The sequence below is a fragment of the Myxine glutinosa genome, chromosome 10, assembly GCF_964187855.1.
Source record: "Myxine glutinosa chromosome 10, kmMyxGlut1.1, whole genome shotgun sequence".
NCBI lineage: Eukaryota > Metazoa > Chordata > Myxini > Myxiniformes > Myxinidae > Myxine > Myxine glutinosa.
Window position 1 is genome coordinate 62,055,744 of NC_136270.1, and position 12,070 is coordinate 62,067,813.

At 44.3% G+C, this 12,070-nt stretch overlaps 1 protein-coding gene across 2 annotated transcripts in view; it reads left to right on the forward strand.

Moving 5' to 3' along the window:
- Positions 1-3,085: 3,085 nt before the first annotated feature.
- Positions 3,086-12,070, forward strand: part of LOC137434165 (periodic tryptophan protein 2 homolog) — a 44,881-nt gene continuing 35,896 nt past the window's right edge. The window contains exons 1-6 of one of the 2 annotated variants that reach the window (XM_068126893.2): positions 3,086-3,710; positions 4,450-4,562; positions 5,111-5,205; positions 6,715-6,814; positions 8,663-8,806; positions 9,055-9,190. In XM_068126893.2, coding sequence (XP_067982994.2) covers positions 3,693-3,710; positions 4,450-4,562; positions 5,111-5,205; positions 6,715-6,814; positions 8,663-8,806; positions 9,055-9,190 — 606 coding nt within the window. In that variant the 5' untranslated portion in view covers positions 3,086-3,692. The remainder of the gene's footprint in view (positions 3,711-4,449; positions 4,563-5,110; positions 5,206-6,714; positions 6,815-8,662; positions 8,807-9,054; positions 9,191-12,070) is intronic. The other variant, XM_068126891.2, reaches the window with a different exon arrangement.

Sequence of the window (12,070 nt, forward strand, 5' to 3'; positions counted from 1 at the left end):
ACTCGGACAAGCAAATCCCCGATGCCATCCATAATGGTACACTCTATATCCATACACCACATCCTCCCTTCCGTGGATGTTCCACGGGTTTCGGCTAGTTTTAAATATTACGTTATGTCTGAATGCAACCTGACTGTAGCATAATCTTCCAACTATGCTGCTTGACCCCAAATGTAAGGCTTTCGATGTAGGCTTGTAAATGGAAATGGTTGGGGTTCATTTGATAACCGATGCAATGCCGATCATTGTATTGAGGGGAACAAACGACTATGATTCCTAAAATAGAGGCAGAAAGTGCATTCTAGTTTTGCAGCTGATAAACTGTGACTAACTGACACCAACCAACACTTGGAGAACGTGATTTAAAGATGAGAATTCTAGATTGACCACCGGGAAAGCAGCTAAGGGTGAGATCGATCGGTGGTTTGACAAATGAATTTTGACAGATTAGTTGTAAGTAACTATGTGTAAATGAGTGTACTGTACCCATAACTAGGTGGTTTGGTACCCTATTCCCTGGGCCAAGGCCAGGAAATAGGGTCCCAAACCATCTAGTTTTTTTCAGAAATTATTCTCACCCCTCGGCTTTTCACATTTTGTTGTTGCAGCCTGAATTTAAAATGGATTAATTGTGATTTTTATCACTGACCTACACATAACACCCCATAATGTCAAAGTAAAAACATGTTCTTAGAAATTTTGACAAAATCATTTAAAATGAAACACAGACAGAAATACACAAGTATTCAGCTGTCTGAGTCAATAATACTTCGTAGAAACGCCTTTGGCAGTGATTACAGCTTCAATTCTTCTTGGGTATTTCTGTATCAGCTTTCTCCATTTGCATATGGGGAGTTTCCCCCATTTTCCTTGCTGAAGCTCTGTCAAGTTGGACGGAGAGCGTTGGTGAAGAACAATCAAGTCTTTCCACAGATTTTCAATGGAATTCAAGTCTGGGCTTTGGCGGGGCTGCTCAAGGACTTTCACATTCTTGTTCTGAAGCCATTCCAGTGTTGCTTTGGCTGTGTGCTTGGAGCCATTGTCCTGTTGGAACATAAATCTTCACCGCAGTCTAAGATCTTTTGCCTCTGAAGCAGGTTTTCCTCAAGGATTTGCTTGTATTTGGCTCCATTCATTGTTTCCTCTTTTTACAAGTCTCCCAGTCCCTGCCGCTGAAAAGCATCCCCATAGCATGATGCTGCCACCACCATGCTTCACTGTAGGGATGGTGTTGAATGGGTGATGAGCTGTGCTCGGTTTCCACCAGAAGTAGTGCTTTGCATTTCAGACCAAAGAGTTTAATTTTTGTCTTATCAGACCATAGAATATTTTGCTTCATGCTCTCAGTCTTTGACGTGTCTTTTTGCAAACTCCAGGTTCTGTCATGTGCCTTTTTCTTAGGAGTGGCTTTCATCTGGCCACTTCCATAAAGCCTAGATTTGTGAAATGCTGCAGAGTCTGTGGTCCTGAGCATGAATTGGTGGCTATTTCTTCAATTCTGCTCTTAGAGAACGATGTTGAAATGTGCAATTCATACTTTTATTGTTATTTCATGATATTGTTACGGATCTCAGAGTACGGCACTCCCGTTAGCAAGGGGGGGTTAATCCCCTTGTCTTGTTAAGCTGGCCGTCTCCGGTCCTGGAACTATCCCGCTCCTTTGCGGGGTGAGATTGGCCAGGGTGATTGGTCAACGGTTTCCCAAATACCTTCACCAATCTCTCCGCAAAGCAGGGAGATGAGTCCCTGCTCGAACCGCAGATGTGATGGTAATTGCCGAGCGGTTTAGCAATCCACGATCCGAGCCGTTAACAAAAGGACTAAACCCGATTAAAAGCGGTTAGCCAAATCGTGCCACAGGTACTCAATTGGAGACAGGACAAAAGCGATCGGGTGAGAATGAATCAAAAAAAGTAAAGGAAGAACACAGGTTTATTAATTATGTACACTAAATGAGGAAACGAAAGGCAAAGAATATACAGAAGAAGAAGAAGCAGGACACAGGGCAGCCTTATACAGCCTTACTTAGCAAACGCCCAGACAGAACGAACACACTTACACTCAAAGGGATGGAATGGCAGGAAAGGCAGGAAAGGAGGAGAAGGTCCAAGCAGATGGCACAGGCGTCGAGGTCCGCTCCAGGTCGCGCTCCGGTCCACGCTCCGGGCTTGAGCAAAAACCCGGCGGCAGCTGCGCGTATGGTTTGCATGCGGTCGGACAATGCCAATCTATTTCTCGGGGAAACTGGCCTGCGTATGTAATGGGTCGACACCGCGCTTCTCTCCCCTTGGTCGAACCTCTGGTGTCGCCGTCGTGCTCATCGGCCAAGTGCTCATCTACTCTTCTTCTCATCTGAGGAAGCAGTCCTTCGCGGCCGCTTTTATGGGGCGTTTTCAGATCAAGCCGCCGGCTCCCAGGACACGCCCAATGGAGAGCTTGCCTCGGCCCTGGTTGGCTTTCAGAGCTCACCGGTCCGCCCCTTGACGAGACGTTGACAGGGCCACGCCTTGTTCTTGGCGCCCAACTTACTCCTCCCCCTTTTTCCTCCAGAGGACCGAGCGCGTGATGGCGTTTGCATGGGTCGTAGAAAAGCACTCTTACAGTCTTACTGCCATTGAAGAGATTGGGGCCTATTCTTATTTGATTGATGCAACGTAGTTTCAAACTATTGGGAACACAGCCTTAATTACACACATACTAATGAGATATCTATAGAGATCCTAAGGTGTGCTACGTGTTGCTCGTGGACTAGCTATGGGTGCGATCTTTAAGTTTAACGTTGGACAAAGGGGGGTATTTACAGGGGATTATTTATAAGGGAACATTTACAAAAATTTACCAAGTGGAGGGTTCTAAAAACCGCAACAATATTTTTTCAAGATCTATGAACACGCAACTACTCTTCCTCCTCCCTCCTGACCCTCAAGTGGACAATGTTAGATTGTTAGGGTCTATACATAAGGTTGGCAGGGGGCTCCTCCTTCTGACTCCCCAAAGTTCCCATTTATTTATCCTTCTTTTCCTCTTCCTCGTTCTCTGTTGCCGCTGCTAACAAGAAATTCCGATGGGGAAAATTCTCAAATGAGAATCGAGTAAAACTGAAAACGACGACCCGGACAGCATCCCGTGTATTAAGCGGTGCCGAGCGCTCCGTTCCGCTTTAACTCAAGTAAGCCCGCTGACGAGCGAGAGCAAGTTGCTTGCTGATGGAACACACCCCAGGTTAACGTTTTCTTCGAGATCACGAGATGAGAAGCTATCTAGTGACGTCACGAATCGGTGAACAAACAAAAATACTGTAGTTTGTGGAGCAATTTCGTTTCTTGAAGAATGGAACTCAATAAATAATTCGATTGCCTGTGACAACGACACTCGAGAACCTTCTACGGGTTGTGAAGTGAAAAGTGGAGTATTTATTTATTTATCAGTGTAACTGCATTTTTGATTATTACGATTTACGATTATTTATGAAGCTCAATTGATATCCGGTTTGGGGTTTTTCCCTCCCCAATCCCCATATAAAGTTAGATCTCTACTTGAGATACACTTCAGTTTAATGTAGACGCATCGTTTGTGAGATGAGATTGTTATTAATATTTTAATCAATCTGACGAGAACCCAAAGGAAGAGACTTCATGAGTTCACTTTCACCCGGAAGTGGTTGGTCCTCGTGCTGACCTGCTGGATCCGACATGAAATTCGCATTCAGAGTAAGCTCGTCTTTCCCGATGCTTTTCCACATCATTTCATCATAAAATGTTACACTCGATGTTCCTTTTAAGCATGAACCTGGATTTGTGTGCTAAGTTCGTTTTACACTTTGACGACTTGTTTACACGTTCATACTTATATAATACTAATAGTCCATGGAATGCTTGAAACGTACCTCGACGGTTTACTTCAAGTCTTACTGAATACTCGGTTACGTTTCCACAGATACAAGTGTACGTGCCATACTGCCATTGTAGTCGTGCTTAATCACGTAATTGAAAGACCATCTACGTATTACGTACGCAAAGACATTATATAATATGAAATCGCCCTCTCCAAATGTTGCAATCATTCCTTTTTTTGTGTTCTGTCTGGGGTTACTTTGTACTTCCTTAGTTCACCTACCCTTACCTGAACACCTTTCTCACCCCCCCCTCTCCCTTTTCCCCGCCCCTTTTTCCCCACCCTCTTTTCCCCGCCCCCTTTTGCCCCGCCCCCCTAAGCGTTGTTATATTATATGTAAATGGTCATTTACCTTTTGCACCTCAAGTACATTACAATGACACAAGTTTATTTTTCATGTTTATCTTATTTTAATGTGTTGCTCCTTTTTATTGCTCGTGTATAAAATTAAAAATCATCCTTTTGGGTGATTGTCTGTGGGTATTTATTGATCATGATGTGTACGTAATAACCTATATTCTTTTATTTATTTAATTTCCCCCCCCCCAAATCTAGTTTTCGAACTTGCTCGGTACTGCATATCGCCAAGGCAACCTCAACTTCTCTCCTGATGGCAACAGCGTCCTGAGCCCCGTGGGAAACAGGATCACTTTGTTCGATTTGAAGAAGTGAGTCCAACGAAGTTCCCGATACTCCGTCCGATCGCTCTTCCCTCCATGGGTCTTCCCACCGCACACTGCGTCGTGGCTTCTGATCGCTCGGCTAAACACATCTTTAGGTTTTTCTAACGGCTTTTTTTATAAAGTGTTATTTAAATTGATATATGTGGGAAAATTACACACCCAGACCAGGAATCAAACCCAGGTCCTCTGGTGACCCGTAACTGTGCTCTGCCATCTGAGCCATCTGGGCAACGCAATATAAAGTGTTATATGCAATGATGTTTTAGTCTTTCTTACAGTTCATGTCCTGTTAACTCCTTAAGGTAACACTTTAATTGAATGACACCGTAGCAATACTTCCAATGTGCAGCTGCTGCTGCTCCTGCCCCAATTATTTGCACCTACTTCTCAGGTCAGCCGGGTAACGTTTTTGGTCCAAGCCTTGCTGCAATTGGCTGACCAGGAATGATGCTCAACTGGATGTGGTGTGAATTTGGAATTTTGCCACGGTGTTGCCTAATGCTTCCATTATTACCCCCTGTGATGTCTGACAGCAACAAGTCCGAAACACTGCCGGTAGCTACACGGTTCAATATCTCCTGTGTGGGATTGTCCGCAAATGGAACACTCGCCGTTCTTGTTGATGAAGGTGAGATTCGAGGTCGCTTGAATTGTTATTGACCATTTCCCACTGCTTGTGTATTTGTGTGACGCCGGATGTGACCGTTTGAGTCAGGATACTGGTGACCGCGTCTGTTTTTGTCGTCCCATTTCACAATTTTTTGTAAGGAGCTGTTTATTTATGCACATGGGTTTCAAGTATCAGAAGTACATTATTGCTGCATAGGTTGGGTGTGGCATGGGGAAAAATGGCCACCCCATCAAATGTGTACAAAATGATATGCTGAAAAACTACCATAGAGTGAAGCCAGAAGCCTTTAACAGTCATATTTGTTTAGAGTGTTTGACACCATCACAAGGTGAGCAGGAGTCTGCATTCATTGGGGCATGCGCTCTGGAGGGATGAGAAGGATGTCGGGTAGGTCTTTGATTGCAGATGCAGTTGGTGGAAGGAGAAGGGGCAGACAAAGTACAGGTAGAAGGGAATGTTGGAGAGGGACATCAGAAAAGTGAGTATGGAAAGAGGACATACCTGCGTAGTCAATTGCACAAGATGGTACAACTGTAGGGGTCGAGGTTGTTGATGAGGAGGAGGAATGTGATGGTGATGGTGTGGGGGAGGGTGGTGGTGGTAGTGAGGAGGATCATGATGATTACTGGAAGGAGGATGATCATTACGGGGTGGAGGTTGGTGGTAGCAAGGAGGATGATAAGGATGAGGATGGTGAATGAGATGGAGTAGAATTTGAAAATGGCAAATAAGGATTGTGTGGAGGGGTGTTGGGGAGCCATGTATGTGCTAGTCGGGTCAAAAATACATTAGCTTTTCTTGCATATTAAATACATTGACCATAATCTATTAATTGATGGATTTCTGTTCCTGATTGAGCTTCTTTCATATGCAGCACAAGGCTACGGGGTAGCATCATGGTGTGCCTCTGATGCCCTCTGTAATTTAGGGAAATAATTTGTAATTTGTTCATGGTGTCAGCGATAACTCGCCTACTCTTCACGAAGGACACTGTGGGTTCTTTAACGCCCACCAACTATTGCTGGCTAATGGGACATCCATTTTAGGGTCCATCTGAGGGACGGCACACAGATTGAAGAATCACCCTGCCTGTGAAACAGGATGACAGTTTATAGCTGGGTCGGGATTTAAACCCAAACAGGACAATTTTGAGGCTCGTGTGCGTACCTCCAGAATATCCTGTGAGCCCCCTGATTGAGCTGATGACTTGTCCAGTAGAGTGCTCCATCGTTCATCTTGCCTTCATATCCATGGTGCAGTAAACCCGTGTCCATCCTCACAAGACCTAACTTAGCCCACGGCCTGCACGAGATGTGTCGGACTAGGCCACGGTATCAAAATGTACACTTTGTTTCTTGGTGTTATTGCTCATGTTTGGCGTTTTGTGATGTGCCCTGCCACTCTTCCGATTAAAGTTCAGGATAATTGTTTTATTGATTTGTGTGATTCGATAAAATGGACTTTGTGTTAAAGCAGGTTGTGATTATCGATTATATCTTCTTGCAGAGGGTGCAGCTGTACTTGTGAGCTTGCTGAGCAAAGCGGTTCTCCATCACTTTCACTTTCACAAGCCAGTGCACAGCGTCAGCTTTTCCCCAGATGGAAGGTATTTATTAGCGCACCGTCCATTCGTGTTCACACACTATTTGTGCCGTGGCTCTCGTGCTCTAGCCAGTGCCATCATTTTACGGTTACATTAGCTAAGTAGCAACATTTGCAGAGTTTGTGGATCGGTTCAAGTGGTTAATTTACTCGGCATCATGACGAACGGGGAATTACCATGTCCATTGATGGGAATCCTGGAGAAAAAATTTTTTTGTGCAAATTTTGATTGATTTCATCAAGTTTTTGAAAAACGTTTTTTTTTGGCCCATCTTGGCATTTTCTTCCCTTGGCGGTTATGGGAGGTTGTATTGGGTGCACGTGGAATTATCCGAGCTATATAACCACGATGTATTACCTATGCACATAAGCAGTATGCATGATTTTGCTTCATGTACGTAACCCGGGTTCTTTTTATTTTCGGGAGCAATTGAGGCAGCGGTTTGTTGGCTATGCACCACTCAAATAAACGGATGTATCACAAGAACATGTTGCATGCTTGGAACAAGATCACCCATCGAGCAGGTAATATGCTCGTGTAATTTTTGGGCCGATATGCCACTGGATAATTTGTATGGATTTTGGGTTAATTTTGGGCAATATATTGGTTGCAGATGAAAATGGTACCGTATTGCTTATTATGACATTCCTGTGTTACACGTATGTGCGCACCAACTTCAGCACTTGCATGTGTAGAGGTGTTTGTTTGTGATTTAGTAAAATAGCTTAAATGTTTACCAATAGTACCCATGAGTGTAGGGTGGTGGTTCGTGCTCCACCAACGAGCACCTCTCGATTTGCCGGTTTCACCGTTGGCGATTCATATTCTCTCTTTATTTAGTTTTCATGTCCGACTGACAAACGTCATTTGTCATTCAATCATGATGTCCTTTCCTGCCTCACCACTCTCTTTTACATGGCAAAGTACACCATTGTGGTATCCTGGTGTTGGCCTAACGGTGAAGGTGGCTGGTTTTTGAGATCTTAGGGCCTTGAGTTTGATTTGAGCCCCTGTCATGCTGTTCAAATGATACCAGGTGGCTTGACTCAACCTGTCATCCTTCTGAGGTTGGAAAAATGAGTACCAGCTTACTGGTAACGTAACAGGGCATTGCATCAGCGGCACAGCCGTGCCTCCAGAAGATGATGCAGCCAAGCAGCCACAGGTTGCATACGAACCACCACCATTGTAGTTACCAAGTTCTGTATCATTTGTATTAGTCACTTTATCAGGTGACCTTTTGTAGGTAGGAACTCAGAACGTAGCTTGGGAATGTAGTAAATATAATCCGTCATATTCTTTGACCTTTTCCTTTTTGACATAGCCCTGGTGTTGGGCTAGCGGCTAGGGTGCCGGCTTAGGATCCTAGGATCCTGGGTTCGAATCTCGGTCGATCGCCGAATTAATGCCAGGGGGGTTGACTCAGCCTGTCATCCTTCCGAGGTCGGCTAATTGAGTACCAGTTCACTGGTAATTCCCTGTTTGTCGTTGAAGGCGGCAAAAAGGGTTGGCGTCAGGAAGGGCATCCGGCCGTAAAACATTGCTTCAAAAAGGGGACCAAAAAACAACAACTACCACGGTCCCCGAAAAGGCCAACCCCCGCTTTGCGGGGAAAAATGGCCTCTAAACGGTGGTTTTTTATTTATTTATTTATTTATTTATTTATTTATTTATATTCTTTGACCTTTTCATCGCTAACCGTTCAGTTTTGGTGATCGTGGATGATGATGGTTGCTGGGCTATGTGGTGTTCTGGACACGTCCTTCATGGTCCGACGGTGTTACTTTTGGAGTCCATTTGAAAAATTGATCCTTTTTGAATCGCCCGCTCGTCTCTCCTCTCGATGCCTAGACGGTTCGTGGTTACCAAAGAGAACATCGTGCTCATGTACTCGGCACCTGGACGATCTCGAGAGTTCAACCCCTTTGCATTAGAGAAGACCTATTATGGTCCTTACGACGAGACGACCTGCATTGATTGGAGTGACGACTCGAGGTAAGGTGGCGCAGATGCCTGATAGTGTATCACTTAACATGCGAGGAGCAATTGTGTTTATGAACATGAATCTGCTCTGATTTTCCTGTTTGTTTTATTTTTTTACAAAAGATTCCCTTGAAAGGATCGAAAGTCCCTTTGGATGTCTTTTATTATGAACTCGGTGATGCTAGTTTGTTAAAAATCTTTTTGAAATCCAAATTGTGAATGTACTCCACCGCGCATGTGTTATCTTCACGTTTCTTCAGGTGCTTTGCTGTTGGGAGTAAAGACATGTCCACATGGGTGTTTGGGGCCGAGAGGTGGTTGAACCTCGTTTATTACTCACTTGGAGGACACAAGGACGCCATCGTTGGCTGCTTCTTTGAATCGGGCTTGCTCGATGTGAGTACGACCTTCTGGATTTCGGAGTGAGACTGATTGTTTGAATTTTCAAGGCAATGGTTTTCCCCTCTAATTGTTGATGCAAAATAAAAGTAGTGATATGATAAAAAATCTTGTATGACAGTCTCGTTACAATAACCAGCTGAGCTCTCCATGTACCGGTCGTTATATTGAGCATTCATTGCTCCTAGATTCATTTTGGAGAGCTGTTGTGATCGTTTAGTATGTTTATTATTAGTCCCCTACTGGTTTCACCGGAGGAGACTCTAGGTTGTAGATGCTAAACTTTAAATCATTATACAGACTTGGCATTTAATATGGAATATATTTTTTGTGGGGGTGAACTTACTTTTCAAGATGCCTTAGAACCAAAAGTTCATTGGAATTATGTTGAAATTATTCTAGATTTTGTTAATGTGACCTTTAAAAGAAACAAAAACCACATTTGACATTTCGAAACAAATAAATTGATCCTTGAAAGTGATGTAAACTGATATCGAACTCAATTCATGGACAGTACTGTGTTAAACTTCTGTACATTTTCCAGAAGTAGCTCTTTATTTTGCACATTGGCCCAATTTTTTTTTAACAAAAACAAAAGCTAAATTATGACTGGGATTACAGACAGTAAAATTACAGTTCAGTACTTCGTGTAACCCCCACGAGCATTCAGGAGAGCACGTACACGTTGAGGCATGCTGTTCATGAGATTTGCCAAGGTTTGGACAGGAATCGCTTGCCATGCAGTGACAATAGCCTGCTGCAATTCACGCACAGAGGTCGGCTGCTGGTCCAAGTGCTCGATTTGACGCGTTAATTCTGCCCACAAGTTCCCTATCGGTTTCATATCCGGGGACATGGCAGGCCACTCCATATGCTCTACACCACGGTCAGAAAGAAAGTGTTGGATCATGCGAGCACGATGAGGCCGTGCATTGTCATCTTGGAAGACAAAGTTTCCTGGAAAGGCTGCACGAGCAAATGGAAGCAATGTTTCTTCCAGAATGGCCCTGTACTTGAACTGGTTCAGGTTTCCATTCAGAACAACCAGGTCAATTTTGCCCCCTGCATGAAAATCAGCCCAAACGGTCATCCCACCACCCCCAGCTTGGACTCTTGGCACTATACAACCTTTGTTGGAGGCTTCATGCACTTGTCTGCGCACTCAGACGTGGCCATCTTGACGATAGACCAGAAATCTAGACTCGTCACTGAAGATCACGTGATTCCAGTGTCCTGGGCGCCATTGACGGTGCTCTCTGGCCCACTGCAATCGGTACTGGCAGTGCTGTCTGGTCAGGCGTGGCTTTCTCAGGGGACGCCTGGCATGGTAGCCTGCTTGAACCAGTCGTTGGTTGACTAGCCTTCTGGATACAGACACATTTGTCAGTTGCTGCCACTCAGCCCTAAGCCGATTAGCTGACTTGGTACGGCCATTGCGGACTAACCGGTGCAGCTGGCGATTATCCCTCCTTGTGGTTCTGCGGGGACATCCTGGCCTCGGTATTGGAGTAGGGACACCCCTCTGAGCATTTCGTTTCAGGATCTTTGACACCTGACCTTGAGTGATGCCATACTGCCGAGCAATAGCACACTGTTTCATGCCGTAATTTCGTAAAGCCACCACTCCATGACAAACAGCATTGTCGAGTTGACGGACCATCTCCAGAGGAAGCGGCAATAACTTTTGGAGACGTGCAGCAGTTGGTTTCCACTAATACAGAACGCAACAACCCTTGTACGTATACCCGACTGTGAAGCCAATCATCAAATGCACCTGTCCGTACATTTTGCCACGCCACCTGTGATATAATTATGTTGTTGACTTCTTGCTGCGACAGACAATCAGTGACATGGTTCTTTTAACAAATAAATCACCAAAGTGTAAAAGAAACTCACCAGATTGATATACTAAGTTAAGAAAGTAAACCCAAGTCAAGGAAAAAAAAAAAAATCCATATTAAATGCCAAGTCTGTAGATACCAATGTAACTTAGTGCATCATGAATTTTGTTTTTGCAATTTTTAGTCAGGTTCACTATGTAATTTCGTTGGAATTTTTGGGGGATTTGGAAAACTATATATTTTTGGAAACTATATTGTATAGTCAGTCAGAAAACCAATGTTGCTATTTGCACAGACTCCTGTATGGTGGCCATCTTGGATTTTCAAAATTGCCGCCGTAGAACTAATTTTTCTCAATATCTCAGCTTCTAAATAACATCGAGCTTTGATTCTAACGGCTAAACATACATTTTCAAGGGCCCCGAATCCAATGGTAACAAGTTCGATAAGCTAGACATGACCATAGAGCTCCTATGTGGCGGCCATCTTGGATTTTTCAAACTGGCCGCCGTAAAACTGATGTAACTCACCTTCTAAAGAGCACAGAGCTTTGATTCATCATTGAGTAAAGTCATCATCATCCTCATCATCGCTTTCGTTCATCACATCTTGAGAGTCCTCATCATTTTGGCACTGGATATCACACTGACAAAGGTCTGTACAAGCCAAGTTGTTTGTTCTGCAGGAAGATCTAGATGAAGAACAGTCTGTTTTGCACTGACATCTAACCATTTGAATGATGGCCTTGGGGGCTGGAGGCTCCTCAGTTGTGGTTGGTTTCACTTGTCCATCCGTGTCTTTGTTAGAGCCGTTTTGCAGGTGATTCAGCTGAGGATCCTGTTGAGCAATGCTTGCCTGACCCCACACTCTGGCTTGGATATGGACTCTAAGGATGTGCTGCTTGAGAGCTCCAAGAGTAGGAGGAAGCCTGTCACTTTCTGCCATGTGTTTGCAAAAGAGATACCATCGTAGTTCGGGGATGCTGTCGATGTGGATGCCATTTGGAGAGTAAGCAGCGCATACAAAGTTAGCTAGT